Source organism: Galendromus occidentalis, unplaced genomic scaffold (assembly GCF_000255335.2).
Source record: "Galendromus occidentalis unplaced genomic scaffold, Mocc_1.1 scf7180000077526, whole genome shotgun sequence".
Taxonomy (NCBI): domain Eukaryota; kingdom Metazoa; phylum Arthropoda; class Arachnida; order Mesostigmata; family Phytoseiidae; genus Galendromus; species Galendromus occidentalis.
This window is the reverse complement of record NW_003805514.1, coordinates 286,367-304,165: the sequence shown is the minus strand read 5'-3', so window position 1 is coordinate 304,165 and position 17,799 is coordinate 286,367. Positions and strand designations below refer to the sequence as shown.

Genomic DNA, 17,799 nt, shown 5'->3' with positions numbered 1-17,799 from the left:
ATGGTCGATCTGATACCCGGAGATAACCCGCTCCAACGTTCTATCAATCGGTCGGAGACTCCACTCCTTAGGAGCTGAGTTTGAGTTTGGCACCGCATTCGGGAACAGGGAGCTGGCCGGTCCCACTTGACGTGGACAATCTAACAGCGGCCCCCTGATATTTGAAGGGTTTCGGAAATATATAGCACGAAAGTAAAACGAATATCTCCAGGTTCTGCGTCGGCATTGCAACACTTTTCAATGAGAAACAAAGGCTTTATTTACAATTTGATGATAATACATATTTACACTTATTTAGTATGCTGTAGAGTAGTAGTATCACACCAACAAACACCGTTAAATGTATGGCTACCCGAAAGAACCACACGACTCGCACAAGAAACATCTCCCACACAAAGGAACAGACGGTTAGACTCACGCTCACAGCTACAAAATGCGAAAAATTCGAAAGCCTATGCGTAAAATGATAATCTTGATCATGTGATGATGCAGATAGAGATCGTATAATCGATCCTCCTGAGCGAACGACCATCAAACGATCGCGTCCATAGAATTGCACCTTTTGGGTGCGATCGGACAATGGAGTCGTGCGATGACGGTACGATCGATGTTCTGCGTGTAATCATCTTCCGCGGGAGATCCTAACCTCCATCGATTCGCCGATTCGTCTTTCGATCGGAGGTCCGACGACGACTTCGTTAGACGGTCGGAGCAGCCAACCCGTCATCATCGATCGGAGCGTTGTTCGAATGTGCTTGAGCCCAAACTCGGTAAATGTTTCAGCTCGATTGTGTCGGTATCTGTCAATTAGCCAATCAGCCAGCCAGTCAGTCAGTCAGTCGATCAGTCAGACGTTCGCTGGGTCGGTCATTCGGTCACTTGCTCGACTGCCTTGTCACTGGGCTGGTGCGATGACGCGAACGGAGTTCGCTTGCGGCGTTTGTGGTTCGAGTGCTGCCTCCGTGCAAAGCTCTTTGTTCCCATTCGCCATTATCAGCAACAGAATTTAGTAAAGAATTCATCTAACTATCTAGCTAAAACTCTAGTTTTACGCCTCTGCTAGACACCATATGTCAGGAGAACGCAATTGAGGAATTTCAAAGTGTTCACATCAAAACAAAATAGTAGTCCTAATCGAGGTCGACAATTGGTTGCGATTCTATGGTAGTCTCAACAATTCACCCGGTATCTTAGGCTTCTATTGGGCGAGGCATCACTACCCGCTCGCGGCAGAAGTTTCCATTCGAGCTGCTGGGGCTCTTCGAGCGTGATGTCTCGCAGTACACGTCCCCTGACAGGCGTGTTTTCTTTGTTGTTCATTTGAATTTGTCCTACTTGATCATTCTTCCTCTGAAGCGCCTTGTTCCGTCGCTCCATGAGTTCGTTGGTGTCTTGCGTCATGGTCCCGCGGCGCTCCCGGAGTCGGATGCGCTCCTCACTTTGCAAAATTAATGGGAACGGCACGAATTCCGGCTTGGGTTCGAGGGACAGGGACCGGCTCCGTTTGAGCGTGAGATTCTTCAGCGTGGAGCCGTACTGCTTCATGCGCGTCGTGAAACTTTTTTTCAGCTCGCGCTCGCGGGGTCTGTCGGGCGTTCTACACGAGTCGAGAGCAAAGGCTTGAATGAGGTCGGCGTTCTTCACCAGCAGCTTCATACTCTGCTTAGCCACCTCGGTTTGCGCTCGCAGCTGTTCCGCGCTGATGACTTCCTTGATCTTGCAATCCGTGGAGAAAGCGCTCTCTCCAAGAATGCTGGCCAGATTGTCAATGTCCATGAGGTTCACATCGGAGTGAGCGGCAACGATTTGCAGAAACTTGCACAAATGCTGTAGGGTGAACACATTGTGCGCCGGCATCGATGACAGCGTCAGCTGGAGATCCTCCATGCTCTCAGGAGGATGAACAGGACGACAGCATTTCTCGAATATGCTCTGCTTCCGAAGCCATCGTTTCAGAATCGTGCACACGTCTTGGATTGGCTGATCTTGCGGAATCCGTTCCCCTTTGGAGAGTCGTTCCTGAAGAACTCGAATCCGCTCGGTGCTCCCTCCGATTCTGAAGAGTCCTTCCGTTTCAACATGAAGTAGAATGAAGGATGTCAGGTCTTCCAACACATCGGGCACATGGCGAAGAGGAACCAAACTCGAAGATACCTGTAGGTAGAGTTAGAGATCATGAATGAGGAAAAAACGAGAGATCCCAGGATTCGCTGTTCTTCGATCGCTGATTGCGCTTCCCGAAGAGCATTAAAGCGCTCTCTCCGAGAGTAGGTCGTGAGTCTCTTGGAATGGCTTCAATTCGCCGTGAAAGGCTTGTTCGAAGGGCACTGACCGCGGCCTTCGTTCCAAAACAAACTAATTCCGAACGAAACAGGTGTTCGACGCATGGCGCGCACCCGATGGTTCGGTCTTCAGGAGGAGGATAGTGCGCCAGCAAGTGCTTTTGAAATGCTCACCAACTTGGACCGATGGATCGAGAGTTTCTTCATCGCGTTCCTTGCACTTTCCATGTCTTTGCATTCGACAGTGTTGGAATTTTCCTGGTCGGGCGACCAACACGCTGTCTGATGGCTCAGACGGTTTTCTTAATAGGACGGGGCTAGCACACTCACTCAATATTTTTTCACCACTGGACGTCTGAAATTGATACCGCACGCGTCTCTGAATGTAGACAAACGTGAACCTTGGATTGTGTGTGATGACCTCTCGCACTCATACGCTGCTGAATTTCTCTTTATAGTCAGAAAGCGCTTGTTGTACAGAATCCTTGAACCACTATGCTATGTATCCGCGAAATCAGGCGGACTCCGTTCTACCGATAGTGTTCGACCGAGACTTCGAGTGTGCGGAGATATAGTTGAGGGAAGTTCTCATCCGTTGAGACATGATCGTTATCACGGAATTCACTGTCTTTACTTGTACATGCCTTTGATTTCATTGAGAGTTCAGGGGTGAACGATTCGCTGTCTCTCTCGGTGAAGCCTTACGCCCTTAGGACGGAGGGGAGGAGGGGAGGGGGACGGTGTTGGAGAGCTGTTCGTTTCGGAGCAGAAGATACTGATTCCTGATAAGACCCTTTGGAATCCAATGGGCACGCGATTCGGCGCCGCTAAAGAATCAATCCACGAAGTGTTGGGCTGCACACCTCCTGTCTTTATTTGATTTGCATCGAATTCCGTATCGGGGGGTTCTCGCGGTGAGGATGGAGAAGGATTTCTCGTTTCATAGTACTCCTAAGCTAATAGTTCCCCGGCGTCTGCCGGAATCACCAGTTGTATCCATAGGGAGTGGGGACAAAGGATGCCGGCTTCTCGGCTTTCTGCGGTGTCGCTTGCGGGAAGGCAGAGGGAGCTGAAGGAAAATCGATCAGATAATAATTCATTGGGAGAGGAAGGAAAGTCCTTCAGTATGTCTGACCATCTCGGTTGAGCTGATGTATTCACCTTTCGGGGTAGGTAACTTAGCAGGTCCCTGAGGCATGGGAGCGGAATTGGCGATGATCACATTGGCGGGGTTCTTCTGCTCGGTTCCAGGTTCATTGGTGTCCACGATAGCGTTGAATCCATCGGCTCCTACAAGCAGAGATGCAAGGTATGTCAGCCTGCAGGTTCCACAGATGCGAGTCGATCGTCTCCGAATCGGAGTGGGCCATCGATCAATATATGGAGAAGATATACCACACGTTGAAGGAAGGGATATGGCCCCGATGTGGAGGCATACGAACCGGCGGAATAATTTACTGTCCTCTGACGGCCGTCGTTCAAGCTGAACGAGTAAGATCCTTGGACGTTCCCAGCGCCGTCGGCAGATTCCTGGCGGGATTGGCGTCCATCGGGAGCTTCGATTTCATAACTGAAAGAATAGAAGAAAAAAAAACCGTGATCGAGTTGAATCTCTTTCCAGAAGTCTTCAAGGATCGGCCATGCTCCAGAAGATACTTCAATCTGAACTCAAAGAGCACTGCTTGTTCGTCGCAGACTCACCTGAACGAGTAACCCTCCTGGGCGGCGACGGGGGCCGGGGTCGGAGCCGCGGCAATCGGGGCTGCGGAGATCGGGGCTGCGGCGACCGGAGCCCTTGATGGAACGATTTGGCTCTTTTCCACGGTAGCCGGGACGTAGGGTGCGGTCAGGACGGGAGGAGCATCCGCAGGAGCGGCCCATTGAATTCTATGGAGGTTCCGTATATAATAGTAGTCGTAGGGTGAGTAGATCGCCACCGGGTTCTGGTGGGGTCCATAGAAGTAGGCAGCGCCGAAGACCTCTGAGAATGTCAGGGCACAAGCCACGAGTTGTACGACAGGAAACATCTGCAAATGAATGCTTGAGAACTCGGAAAGCTGGTCTCCAATCGAAGAGTCACGCTCAACAACCTCAGCCACGGACTTCGTGAGGGTTTCGCTCGGTCCGTCCTCCGGTCGAATGAGTCCTATACCTTGAGTGTCTGGAGATCTCGACTTGATTACGACTGTCAACGATGTCCGATTTATATACGGGTGAGTTCGTCGCGCGCTCCGCCCCTGGAGGGCCGGGGCACTCTTTCCGGTGAGCCCACGGTTCCGACGTTTGCCTAGCCGCGAATTTCCAGAGTTATCATCATAGAATGTCAAAGGAAATGAGTCAGAAACGGATCCACGCCCCAATCCCTCTGAAAGTATAACAAATCGAAAGGTAGCTGATAACACGGAGCGGAGAAGACGCTCGAACAACTGCTCTTTAATTTGCTCCAACGGACGCTTCAGAGAACTCCGGGAACGCCCCGCTTCGCCTCAGAATTTCAGATTCAGAAAGTGTATACTCGCTCGATTCTTCTCCGCTTAGATAAGGAGATATGATCGCCATTTCCATCGAACATGATGACTGAGATAAATATTGGAAGGGGCAGGAGAATATTCCGGCTCTCGGGTTAATAGAAAGTTTTTTTATTTCTCCCGAATGAGCGGGGGAGACCATCGAAGACACATTCTCGATCCCGCGTTGAGCGTTCCTCGATGCGGACGTCCATCTGTTCAAAAGCATCCTGACCAATATCGGCTCTATAGCGGCTGCATCGCTCGATAACAATGACCGATAGGGCTCCAGCTTCGGATTTTGGCTTCGGTGAGTCGGGGGTTCTTTTCAGAGAACGCGTAGTATTTTTATTCTTGCCCCGTGATATCGCCATCGAATCGTTCGACGATCAAGAAACATAAAACATCCGTCCGATCACTCATCTCTCTTCACACCACACGGTGCCTTAGCGTTCCCAGCGTGTGAATATTGCGGGCATGATGTTTATCCTGGAGAAGAACAAGACGTGGGTGACGATAAGCTCTTCTGGCACAAGAACCGTTGCTTCAGGTGCTACGGGTGCCACAGGGAGTTCTTCAAAGATCGTCGCTGCAATCTGTGAGTCTCGAGTTGATGAAACTTGGTACCCACATCGACTACTTGTAATTCAATGCGCTGGAACGTTCGATGTCCTCGAAAATCTTCCTCCGTCCCGCAATGAGGAGCCCGTTCTTTTCACAGGCTGCCTTGTATCGCTCTCTGCGACGATTGCTTCCCGCGACGCGAATTCCTTTTGGACGATTGGAGAAATCTCAACAACCTTAGCACTAAGTACGTTCAATTCGGTTGGCCGGAATTCTGATTCTCTGCATGCCCGAAACAACGTGATGCAAATCTCCATTTTAGACAACGTCGAGTCATTTTCTTGTCGCCCGTGGTCAAGCCGAAGAATACGAGGAAGCCTCCGAGTGAATCCCCAGTGAAGAGAGTCAGAACGCCGGGATCCGGACTTCGAACGTCCGGGAGTGTAGACCCCACCATTCGAGCGTCCGAATCCTCAAGCTCTGCGAAGACCTCCGATACCGCTCGAAAGTCGATGAACACAGAACTTCAGAAGACCGGTGGTCCTCCGCAACCTGAAAGACCCAGCATATCGGAGCTAGCAGCTGGGTCTGGCACTGGAGCTCCTGAAGAAAGTCCCGTGATTGCAGTGGAAAAATCCCATGACGATGTTGCCCCCCAGAGTTCAGAGAAAGGTATCGAGGAACAGATTGCGGAGGCCATGGGGATCACCTTGCCGACGGCTGACATCGGCCCGCCTCGAGAGCCAGTGCAGTCACCGTTCGAAGCTCCGGAACACGCCGCCAGTCGTGTTGAGAAAACCAATCGAGTCGAGAAAATAGTCGTTGATAAGGAATTTCTGGTTTTTGGTTTGAATGAGTGGGAAGAGGTCGTACCAAATAACATGACCGAGAGCGAGTACCTTAAGCTGAACGAAGGATACAATGAAGATCAGAATCCTCGGTCAGTGTCTGCACTCGCCCTTCGAGTCAAGGACGAGAGGTTCCCCAACAATGGTGATTTGCGACGTCCCGAAGTACTACGACGATCGAGTAGTTGTCCGAAGCTTGACCCTGGCCCCGATGTTCCCGAGACCCACAACCTCTCTGCAGACAAGTCGAACGACGTAAGTGTTAACATGGAACCGAAAAAGCGCTAATTGCCGCCGTTCGAGGGGCGTGACTTTGGATCATCACAGCAGGTCCTAACGTGTACTTCTTCGACATCCACAGTCGATGCATTCGGTTAGCTTGGTGGAGTTCCGCACGAGTTCCGACGAGAAGGAGGAAATCGACCAAGCCCGTCAGGCGGATACTTGCGCGTCCCCGCTATCCATACCTCAGTCCTCGACGCCGATCCTCCGCAGCTCTCAAGCATACATCTGCGATGACCGCCCGCCATCCAGTTTCTGTGATGAGAAGCTGTGGAGACAGAGTTGTCGCTCATCGTCGAGAACAATCTCTCCTCAAGGCAAGCGCACGGGATCCGTCGGCGAGGAAGATTTGTATTCCTAAATCTGAATGGGAGGAAGAAAAACAAGCCCTCGCGATGGCGTTCATAGGGACCGATTGTGAAGCTATCAGACTTAGACTCAAACTTTCTTTCAGATACTTCACTCGAGAGAGAAGATGGAGCCAAAGAAAGATCGTTTCAGGAGCTTCGAGCCCTCTTCCTGACGAATGAAATGAGTATGAATACCCTCGATAGAAAACATATGCTTCTTGTGACGAATCAATCCCAGTCAGATGACTTCTCTGACGATGCTCCATGTTTTTCGATCTCTTTGAGCTTAATGATGACGGAGGCTTGCCTTATCATTTCCCCCGCGATCGCCTGCGCTGAGGAACATATCTCCATCCTATACACCACTTCACCTGGTGTAAGTTCTTCGTCCTTCTTCAGGGGAAAAACCACGGATCCCTGCAGCCTCTGTGGAAACCCAGTCTGGACATCAGAACGCTTCTCGTGCCTGAAACGAGTGTACCATCGACGCTGTTTCCGCTGTGCCAGGTGTGGCGCCCGACTAAATGCAAGAACATTCCATGAGTGAGTTCTGCTTCGATAGTCCGTGTCGAATGATGGTCTCGTCCGCATGAAGCCACGAATCACTCACTTCGGTGGGCCTATGTTTCAGCGACGGTGAACTGCCCTACTGTAGAGCATGCTTCGTCGATTTAAAAGTTAAGCCGTCATTGCGCTCCAGGACGAATTCCATGTGAGACAAGTCGGGATTTAATACGATAAGCAGGAAAAAATCATCCGAGGAGAACATCATTTTATTGAAGAGAAACCGTTGCGAGGTTCCCCTCTACAAGTCCGCCTTTTCAACAATCGAACTCATGTCAATTCTCGGAAGCGGATCCCATGACTCCCGAAAGGGGTCTCTCCGAATAAAATATGTAGGTTTTTACGAAGCTCGCACTCAATTCGGCCAATAGTCCTGTGAGGTCTATAGAGATCATAGTACTGATCCGTAATCGCGAGGAACGGCGACTCATGCAATAAGAAGCGAAAGACCGTCGCACGGATTTGTTCCCGACGATGAGAGTTCGGCCAAGAGGAGCGCGAGGGGATTGAAGCTTTCCCCAAGCGATTTACGATTCAGGAAAACGCTTACGAGCAGAGTTACGAGATAGGGGGACTTTTCCGCTACTCGGAGCTTTCCCGGAAAATTTCCGCTTCCCGGAGTTTCCGAGGAAAAAGCGCTAATTCCGATTGTTAATCGATTCCCCGCGACATTTTTCCGTTCTTGGCACCGAGGCTCCGCCGGCACGAGCATGGCCCGGAGGCTGGGTCGGGAATCCCCTCCTCAGCGAATCGTTCCTGATCGATCGTATTGAACTTGATGTTGAAGTTCACCCCTGTCGTTTCTCGAGAAAATCGAAAGAGAGTTGCATTGAGTCCATAGAACGGGCCAAAGTATAGAACGAAGTGCCCGCTCTCGATGTTCGCTTTTCGTCCCGATGTCCAAGTGGACCTTGTCTTTTTTCCGGGAGAAACATGTCCTCGCATATCGCAAGTACACTCATGAGCTGTCGGCACGCTCTCAGTTAATATATAATAATCGAGCGCGGAAAGCCCGAATTTTCTTGGTCTGTCTCGATACAGCTTCTCGCTTGCTTCGTCGAGGGTCCGCCGCGAGGTCTCATGTACCTCGGAAGCTTTATCGAAGACGAATCGAATAAAAATTCTTCTTCTGCACGCGGGTATCAGCGGTCAGCTCAATTTGCTTTCATCTCCTCGTCCACCCGATGGCGTGTAATCCCCTATCGGTCGACAACCTGATCGGCGACGCCACCGGAATCCCCGCCTATACGACTACGAGTCATCTTATCGCTGGCTCGGGGCATTCATCCCGCTCGAGACATGCAGAGAGAAATTACAAAACACTTCTTGTTTGGTCGGTGGATCAAGTAACCGCCGAGATTCCTCGCGCTGGAATAAGCGCATCAATTCTACTTTATAGTTCAGACGAAATAGAATCCGATTCTCGCGGAGAATCGGATATCTTCAAGGTCGATATACGGAGCTCGAAGACATCGGGAGGAATTCACTTTCCCCAGGGAGAGGATTCGCTTCACTCGTGTTCCGCCACTCGTGAGATTCTTGAATGAGCGGGATTCAAACATAACGATTGAGGCCATACGGAGACATAGATCATCTTTCCGAAACTCTGATTCTTTATTGTCGGTAAAATTCGTCAGTAGGTACAGCTTGGTCCCCACCCGGGTGTGTGCACAATGCCGATCAGGGAATTTCGCCCGCAAACTGATTAACACATCCTAACCAAGCGTATGACTATTATCTAATCTTCTAGAACAATCGGGGGGTGAGGGGGGGGAGGGTGATCGGTCGCTGGTGAGAGTGGACCTCTGAGGGGACGCCAATCAGAAGAGAGGAGAGTTGGCACACAGTCAGTTGTAATTTAGACACTACAGGGGGTCGAAGGAGTTCTTCTCGTTTGTGCTGGGTACCAGGGAGCTGACAATTCGGAAAAAGGGAGCATTCCGTGGACGGGCGCGGCGGCAACTTGATCGTACGGGCTAACCTCTATCGCACAGATTCCTGAATTTCCGGAGCGAATGACAGGCTTCATGTTTTACGACGATTCGTTCTGACGTCACCCGTCGACGTTGGCAGCTTTCAGTGCTCTGTGGGAACGTTCTCAGTGTGTACCCTTCGTTCAACACAAAACGTGATTTTCTATTAGCGAAACTATTCTCAGTACCGTTCCTTGATGCGCGCGATGAGATCACTTCGAAGGGGAGCGAGGAGGAGCTCCGAGCGACTTTGGTAGAGAAGGAACGAAATCCCGATAATGACAGCATCCTTGACGTCGACAGTTGCAGTGTCATAGCTCATCGCCCGGAACCGTGAGTCTCGTTCGCTGGCGGTCGTATCGGATTTTTTTTCGTCCCCCTCTCATAATGACCGCAGTCGAGCCTTCTACAAATTCGTTCGCTCTACCTACGAATACACATTTCATGTATGTATATCCTACAAGAACCCTTCTCAACGCAATTTGCCTCTGCGTTTCATGCTCGCAGTACATTGAGGGCAATACCATTTGCCTTTGGGCGGTTGGGTGATGTCCACGCACGGATAGTGGAACCACTCGAAAGGACAACCTTCGTTGTCGCACGCAACCATGTCACCGTATGAAACTTGATTGCAAATGCAGTATCGGGGTTCATTAGGATCGTACTGCCACTCAGTGGTTCCCGAAGCCGAGGGCGCGGCGCTGTCCGCCGCTTGGGCGTCTTCGTTACCGGCGGCGGCAGCGGCGGCATTCGCGTGACTCGCGCTCAGGCCGGCAGAATCGGTCGAATCGAGCAGGTGGTGGGCAGCCGAGTTCGCCGAGCTGTTCTGAGTCGAAGGTCTGACCTTTTTACTGCTTTTACGCGACGTAGGGGTTGCCAACGGAGCTTCGAGAAGAGCCGATATGGAGCTGCTGAGCGTGGAACAGTTGTTCGGAGTGCTTCCGCTCGCTGCGGTCGGTGTCGAGTGGCTGACAGAGGCCGCTGCCGCTACGGCTGCCGCCGCCGCTGTCGACGGTGTCAATGACGCAATATCACGAGATCCTAGAGTAAACTCACGGGCGGCCAAGTTCTGCACTGCGATGGCCTCGTAACTGGCCTTCAGCGATGCGGACCTCCGCCCTTGCTGCATCTGTTGAGTGGCCGCGATCGCTTGTGATGCGGCCGCCGCAATCGCTTGCGAGCCCAAGCCCAATTGCGACGAGAGAACTTCGTTCGAACGGGTGGAATCCGCGGACGAAGCTCTGCTCAACGGTGAGGCAACTCGGGCCGGTGGCGCCAATGAGTTCGGAGTAACTTCAGGGGAGGAAATTGAGAATTAGAGATCTCTCTCAAGCACGGTGACTGCCTGGAGAAGCTAACGGAAGCCAACCTCCCAGCGAGTGGAGAGCTCCTACCTGGGTTAGTCCGTATCAAGGGTTCCGGTGCATGCATCTTCTCAACGATTTGCTTCTTCTCCGGATGGGAGTGATGGGATCCGGAAGCTCGGCGCTTTTCACTCTGCCGGGATGGGGTTGCAGTAGCTGCCGGTGTGGCTACCGCATTCGGAGTAGTGCTTGCGTTGTCCAACTCCAGAGATCCTAGAATCAATGAGATTTTTCATGCGAGGCTGTGAGCCCTGTACTCGTGATGAACGCCGTCGGAGACCCGGCGGTCTCTCGTGCGGAGGAATTTCACATCCTCGATTTGAGTTTACTCACGCTTTTCTAGAACCTCGGTGATTCCCGCGTTGTCGGCTTCCAGTTCAATTTTGAACTTCTGCAGTTCCTGGTCGAGTTTCCGGAGGTATCGTTCAACTAGGTCGAAGATCTGGTTTGCGATGTTAACTTTCTCGTCGGCGTCTTCGAGTGCCCGATAGTAGGCGGCACTGATCTTGTCGCGTTCGTCGTTTAGCTGCTCCGCGGTGAACTTCTTGGCGTTGATGAAAAACTGCTTCACACGCTCCTCAAGAGAGTCCACCGAGTCTAAAGATCGGGTTCGTGTGTAGACTTGAGGTGGAAAACATTCGAACTACACCGCGCGTCCCGAGCGGCAGCGACCGCGCTTCGGCAGTCGCTGACACCGCGACGACCACATGTTTCTATCTGACTGAATATCCGAATATCGAATAGTGCCGCACATCGTGGTAAGCGTCTAACCGATTGGGAAACCTACTTTGAACTTGGAGGTCCATTTCACGCATTTCTGTGAATCTATCTCGGAGCTCTTGAGGGAGGTGCTCGATCACTGTAACACGCGGAAAGCACACTGAGTGACATATTTTACAGCGATTGGACGACGGTCAGGACGAGCTTTCATATTCTTTTTCTTTCGATGAGCGCTGAGTCGCCATTCGAGATGGACTGTATTCATTCCCGTGAAATGCTGTCACACTTCGTCTATCAGTTCGGAATCAGCATATGCCGGCGAACAACTCGCTCAGAGATCACTTTGACCGTCCCGTACTCACTCTCCAAGTAGTCCTCCAGGTACAGCATCTCCGGGCCGCGCGACACGAAACGTTCGGATAAGAAAACCTCGGAAACCTCCTAACTGGAATGAATTTGCAGTCAGAATAACCAGCTTGAATTCGACTGGCCGGCTCCGCCGGGAACCGGTACGAATCACTTTCCAATCGCCATGTGTGTCTGAACATTGACCGAATGTGTCGAATGGAGGACCTCATTCGGTGAAATGCGGGAAGTGGACATCGTGTGCATGAATTGAAGAGATCGATAGACTTGAAAATTTATTCGTCGGGAAATGCTCGGAAACTCCTCCCGGAGGGGAGGAAGCGACCGGGACCAAGTTTGACCGATCGGCTGAGAGGTCGGCGGGCTCCGCGAGCCCGAGAAAGCGAGAAAAAACAAACACATGGCGGAGGAATGGGAAATGCTCGAAAAACACCTATAGATGCCCACTCGAACTTAATTTGAATTTTCCCGCCGAACGGAAAATGGCCGCCGACCTGAGCATTCGTTTGCGTGGGTAATAATTCCGTTGGCGAAATTTTCACGATTTCCACGCTCATACGCACCACACTCGCGCTCCGCAGGAAGCGTACACAGTTCTGATCCTCGAGAGATGGTCGCTCGGCTCGAGAACCCGGTCAGAAAAGCCAAAGTCCGGGGAATGGGGAACGCCCTCCCAAATCACCACTGGGGACGCCGTCGATGATGAAAGTGATCCGTGATGAGACGCGTCCGAAACAGGAGAAGCGCGCGGGCGCTTTGAAGAATGCCTCTGGCGGATCGCGGACTCCGATTTCGGATTTCAATTGTTCTCCGCATGGAAAAACGCTCTCTAGCCGCGATGGCCTCCGGCTTCATGACTGTTCCCGCGCAGCGAAGTTGGATAATACTCTGATGAATGAAAGAATTTAATCGGAGTCCGGACGGAATCGTCGTGAATAGTGGAGAGAGGGAATTCTGTTTTCTCCGCATTCCTTCTGCCTTCTTCGCATCTCTCGGAGAAGCCGTAGACAGAAGCAGAAGAAGAAGGGAAGGACGAAAAAGCGCTCATGCAGCCCGTGTCTTGGTGCTTTCCCCAGACATCAACATCATCATCGTGATGGTAGTAGTTGTCGTGTGAAACCTCAGCGGGAGTTCGGATGAGAAAAGATTACCTCGATCGACATTTATTCGCTCAAGACTTGCCGACGATGAGTCGCTGGAGGACGGAGTGCGATTGAGCGTCTGACGTAGACTTTGTGGAGCTTCTGCATCCTCAGCACGGGTGTCGGAAGGGCTCAGTCGGCGGCGGCTGCAGAATCGACTCACCGGAAACTCCACGCCAGATGTTTCCTGAAACCAGTGAATGATGCAGTGAGGAAGATATCAGTATGCCTGACGATGAAGAGCAAAGGTTAGTTTCCTCCGTTGATTTGGGGCTCTGCTCGGAGGTATCTTCTGACACTGGCTTCCGCTGTTCTCGCATATTGGCTAGCATATATCCAATTGAGGGAATTGATAGAGCCGAATGAGGGTGCTCTCGCATACCTGACGGAGATCAGCTCGACTTGGGAGGATAAACGAAACGGGCGAGGCCCTAAAGACGGACCCCAGAAGACCACCGGGAAATTCGCATTCCAAAACTTGGGACGAAAGAATCCAATGCCGACGATTCGGAGCTCCGGAATCGACCACCATAGCGATAATTATTGTGGAAACTAATTGTTCGGTGGACAAGGATCTCTTCTCGTCGCTGAGAAGATCAGGCGAACTTCGTTCTCCGGATGCGCCTTGCGCGTTCGCCCTACGGATGATAGATATCTGCCCTGGGAGATTCCGCATTAATGATATCGTCCCTTGGAAATACCCTATGGGTCTCATCGAAGAAAATAGAAGCGTATGTATTCAGATGGGGAGCGTACTTCGATGGTGCGAGCTCGCCGCTCTGTGGTGTCATTGCTTCCTAGCTAGACATTCAACGGGTTTGAACGCTTCATGGGTGCTGATGCGAGACAACGAGAACGCACGGGAACGAGCTCCGGAATGAGTGAGCCGAAGAAAGCCCAGAGCCAATTACAGAAGCTCAGACAAGAGAGAATAGGAAGATTGCCTGCTTCCACACTTTGATTGTGAGCCGCGGTGGGAACCGCTGTTACTCAAAAGGGTCATTCTTCCCTATTGTGAGTGGGAGTGGAAGCGGAAAACGTGGCGGGCAGAATGGGAGATAGCTCTGAAGACTGCGGTCATTCGACTCGCGAGTCCTAAGTAGGTACATTACGAATCGGCTCCGGAGCGTCCCCCTAGAAAGTCGATAGAGATTCTGACCTGTTTTTCCCCTCTTCTTCCAGAAATGTCCGACGTCAAGTTGTTGCCAATTTGTGACATTTTGTTCGTCTTCGCCTCGTTACTCATCTTTTTCTGTGATGTTTTATTCTCTTGCCTTCTGGCCTACTCGCTCGTGCTGCAAGACCACGTCCTTTGGCCGATTGTATTTTCCGTATTTATCTTCGTGTCGTCGGTGCTGTGTCAAGGGTTCTCGTTCAAATGGCATGTCCGATCCCGGCGCGAACGCTCGCGTCGCAACCCGGTGGTCGACGACGAGCCTATGTGGATAACGCATGTAGTGGTGTTCGTGCACTGTCTCCAGGTAGGAACTGTTTTTCTTCCTGATATTATAACCGATTGAGCTCCTTATCCGGCGGAATCGATGAATTCTGAAGATCTCCGCCCAAACGATTCGAAGTTTCGATGCAAGGGTGTTCGAGCTAACAAGACTTTTCATTCCAGCTTGGAGTCATATGGCGGTATTTGCGCCTATTCATTCCGGTGGAGATCGCCTCAGTCAAGGAGCTGGTCCGCGACCTGTGTATGCTTCGAGTGATTCACGCCTTTGCTCAATCTGTGCCCTTGCTACTGATGCAGCTGCATTTGGTTCTTTCAAAAAGCCAAGAGGAGATTACAGATCTGGACAAAGTTGCGGCCTCCTTCGCCCTCGTGTCAGTATGTTGGGCCTTGGCGTCGTTCGGCAAAAATGTCCGTCGGAAGAACATGGATCGCCTCGTCCTCACATGGCTAGGGATAGTCTGCCAGTTCTTCTGGCGACTCGGAACCGTTAGTGCTCGATTCGCGGCGCTCAGTCTGTACACGGTACTCTACGGGGCGTGGATATTCCTCCTTCTGCTCCTCCATTGGCTCACTGTATTCCTGTGGCTCCTCACGTCGGATAGCCCCCGCGACAGCGACGCCGACCTCGGTGCCGACAGAAAGATGAGCAAGTGCGCCCTCGTCGCCTGTCTGTACACAATAGACTACGTGAATTTAGAGGAGAACGCAAGCAAACTGAAGTTGAGCGCTTTCTATTCCGTGATGCTGTTCGAGAACCTCCTGCTCGTCCTGCTTTGGTGCCTCGTGGACAAGAAAACGAAAATTGTTTGGTTCGAGTCTCACGCAATACTCTTAGTCTGGGCAGGATTCCTCTTGGGAATCATGTTCATGTTCCTGTATTACAAATTCTTCCACATCAACGTCTTGAAACAGCTTTACTCGGACGGAGCGTCCGAGTTGCCTCGCCCCGGCCGTTTGCCACCGTCGAAGTTTCAAAAAACTTCGAACATGGAGACTACTGGAGTTTTCAATTGTGTACTCAACAGAGGCATCAGCCGCAAGAAGAAGAAACCTTCAGCATTCGTGCCCCCGCCGAACGTCACATTCCAGCCGGGGGTGAAGATGTCACAGCCTTTCTGGAAGAGATTGTCGCTCTCGCGAGAGTCGGATTCGAGCATGATGAATAGCGATCACATCAAGTCGAAACTCGAACAGAAACACCGGAAACAGCTCATGGAGCTCCAGAAAATCCAAGAGGAGATGCAGTCCGGAAGGCTGGACGCACTCGGAGTGTCCACGCCGATGCCGCCTCACCTCCACGTCGAGCCGCCGAGGGTGAAGAGTGCCCCGTGGAACGGAAACCCCGAGTTCAGCTATGGCAACAACGCGGCTCTCTTGCAGCGGATGATGAATTTCCCGCTGCAATACGGTGCTTTCGGACCGAAAATCGCGGAGTCGATGGACGGAGACAACGACACGACCGATACCGAGCGGATACCTCCTGACGCTCTCTATAGAGAGCAGGGCTCACGCGGAAAGAGTCGCCAGAGTCGACCGCGTGTAAGATCTCATCATTTCACGATGCCCCATACTCAATTGTGACGGGATGAGACCTGAGCATTATGAATTCTATGCAGGTTATGGATTAGCATTGAGCTACCCAACAGATACCGTTTGATTTGATCTCGGATGTTTCTTAGTGAAGCGCGCCGTGGGAACCGGTATCGAATAATTGTACATACATATGTGTAAGATAGACATGAAAATCGTTGCTCACGCTCTGGATCTTAGGCAGCAAATGAGAGATTCATTTCTCTGTAAATTTGTACAAACAATAAATTATCATCTGAAGCACTGCTTGAGTTCGCTCACTCAGCGTCTTCCGCGGACTCTGGAAAGGGTTGTCCGACCGGACAAGGATGAGTACGGGGAGATATCTCACACATTTAATCCGACGCTGTTTATTCCACGCGAATTCGCGTCGCATCCGTATCAACTCAACAAAACTCCTCATTCAAACGCAACAATCCAAGCTGACATGCTGTTGATCTAATTCGATGACCCGCTGGGCTTTCGGCTAAGATATGATACTGCGTTTGTCTCACTCATAACACTTTTCGTTTCTATTTACAGCTTGATAATTTTGCTCGGATTCCAGGAGAATAACGATAAATAAACATGCTGAATTGTCCTCTGTGTTCGTCCTAGGTGTCTATGTCGAAAATTCCGCTGGCATCCTCAAGTGTTTCGCGCCTTCTGGTTGAGACAGTATTGATGGAAGGACACAATCAGGGTGACTGAAAATGAAGCGAAAGGAATTCCAGAGGCTGATCGAATTCCAGAGGATCTTCATTCAGGTGGGGGGCTAGCTCCCGACCAATCCTCCATGAACCTCCTCGAGACCACTCACCGCCATAGAGACCAGCCGCGATCCAACAATTCAGAGAAGCTGCTCGGTATTTCCGATTAATCTCTATCAAGTATTCGGACCGTGTTTTCGCGTGGATTTCTAGATCTTCAGCGAAGGCCACCGAGTTCATTCTCAAGAATATGCCCAGCAGCAGCTGTGGAGGAAGTCGGAGTTTATCAGATTCTGGGCAACGATTCGCATAAATCGAATCGCAGCTCCATCTCGAGTCAGAGCGAAATTCGCGTACCGAGTCCGCCAGTACGGTACTTCCAAGCTCGAAATTATCGAAACCAGCTCCCCGAATCAGAGAAGCAGTGAGAATGCTCCATCCAGAGAGCTCCCCGTAACCCATGATCGAGTCATGTGACTTTCGCAAAGCAGATTTAGAGCGAAGGCAATAGGTCGCTGGGAACTCGAGCAACTTACCAACATGATGACTCCCCATGCACTGAGGACCGAGCACATAACGGCTGATTTCTTCCCACAGATCGGCATTTTGCTAGTTTTGCGAATCTGACCGAAGGTAGAACGAGCCCAGACTACCGAGCGAAGGCAGACGTCTGCTGCTTCTGTTGTGAGATGCACTTGGCTAGGATCCTCCGCTGCCTACAACAAGCGAGGGCAGATTGCTGCTTGCTGCTGTCAGATGATAATAATGTCCGCAGTCGGGGTGGCGCTGCGATCGCTCCGCGAATTCTTTTTCTAACTTAGCATCTTATGTTTCATATTCGCGGTGTAGCCCGGGATCGAGTCGATTCAGTTCGAGAGAAGCAATTCTCATATGGAAGGGCTTGATGGCGACAATCCTCTTGCGACGAGAAAAAGATTCGGCTGCAGTAGCAGACCGCAGGGGTCTCTCGAAGCAATGTAAACAAATTACGTCACGTGAATCGAAAATGGATGAGCTCGGTGAGTAGATGACTTTTTCTATCTCTTCATTCTTCCTCTTTTGTCCTCGTAAATTCTATCGCGAGTTTGCTTTCGTTCGG

General features: G+C 51.3%; 5 protein-coding genes across 5 annotated transcripts; 2 read left to right on the top strand and 3 right to left on the bottom strand.

The window, feature by feature from the left end:
* Nucleotides 1–1,022: 1,022 nt before the first annotated feature.
* On the bottom strand, nucleotides 1,023–4,309 carry LOC114828468 (uncharacterized). The gene is made up of 4 exons (XM_029112736.1): nucleotides 3,984–4,309; nucleotides 3,725–3,852; nucleotides 3,418–3,572; nucleotides 1,023–2,154 (listed from the first exon to the last, which is right to left on the bottom strand). Exons 1-4 carry the CDS (start codon nucleotides 4,307–4,309, stop codon nucleotides 1,171–1,173), a joined length of 1,593 nt encoding a protein of 530 aa, XP_028968569.1. The 3' UTR covers nucleotides 1,023–1,170.
* A 734-nt stretch (nucleotides 4,310–5,043) lies between these two features.
* On the top strand, nucleotides 5,044–7,744 carry LOC100908894 (uncharacterized). Its single transcript, XM_018641234.1, has 8 exons — nucleotides 5,044–5,099; nucleotides 5,240–5,387; nucleotides 5,511–5,600; nucleotides 5,676–6,456; nucleotides 6,563–6,800; nucleotides 6,938–7,018; nucleotides 7,233–7,376; nucleotides 7,465–7,744. Exons 1-7 carry the CDS (start codon nucleotides 5,063–5,065, stop codon nucleotides 7,301–7,303), a joined length of 1,446 nt encoding a protein of 481 aa, XP_018496750.1. The 5' UTR covers nucleotides 5,044–5,062; the 3' UTR covers nucleotides 7,304–7,376; nucleotides 7,465–7,744.
* A 2,098-nt stretch (nucleotides 7,745–9,842) lies between these two features.
* On the bottom strand, nucleotides 9,843–11,844 carry Ing3 (Inhibitor of growth family, member 3). Its single transcript, XM_029112750.1, has 5 exons — nucleotides 11,817–11,844; nucleotides 11,522–11,593; nucleotides 11,068–11,331; nucleotides 10,765–10,947; nucleotides 9,843–10,663 (listed from the first exon to the last, which is right to left on the bottom strand). Exons 1-5 carry the CDS (start codon nucleotides 11,842–11,844, stop codon nucleotides 9,843–9,845), a joined length of 1,368 nt encoding a protein of 455 aa, XP_028968583.1.
* A 2,302-nt stretch (nucleotides 11,845–14,146) lies between these two features.
* LOC100908612 (XK-related protein 6) lies at nucleotides 14,147–16,002 on the top strand. The gene is made up of 2 exons (XM_018641208.1): nucleotides 14,147–14,443; nucleotides 14,584–16,002. The coding sequence occupies exons 1-2, from the start codon at nucleotides 14,147–14,149 to the stop codon at nucleotides 16,000–16,002; spliced, it is 1,716 nt and encodes a 571-aa protein (XP_018496724.1).
* A 336-nt stretch (nucleotides 16,003–16,338) lies between these two features.
* On the bottom strand, nucleotides 16,339–17,441 carry LOC100901564 (ribonuclease kappa). Its single transcript, XM_018641239.1, has 3 exons — nucleotides 17,237–17,441; nucleotides 16,811–16,964; nucleotides 16,339–16,697 (listed from the first exon to the last, which is right to left on the bottom strand). Exons 1-3 carry the CDS (start codon nucleotides 17,303–17,305, stop codon nucleotides 16,639–16,641), a joined length of 282 nt encoding a protein of 93 aa, XP_018496755.1. The 5' UTR covers nucleotides 17,306–17,441; the 3' UTR covers nucleotides 16,339–16,638.
* Nucleotides 17,442–17,799: the final 358 nt, after the last annotated feature.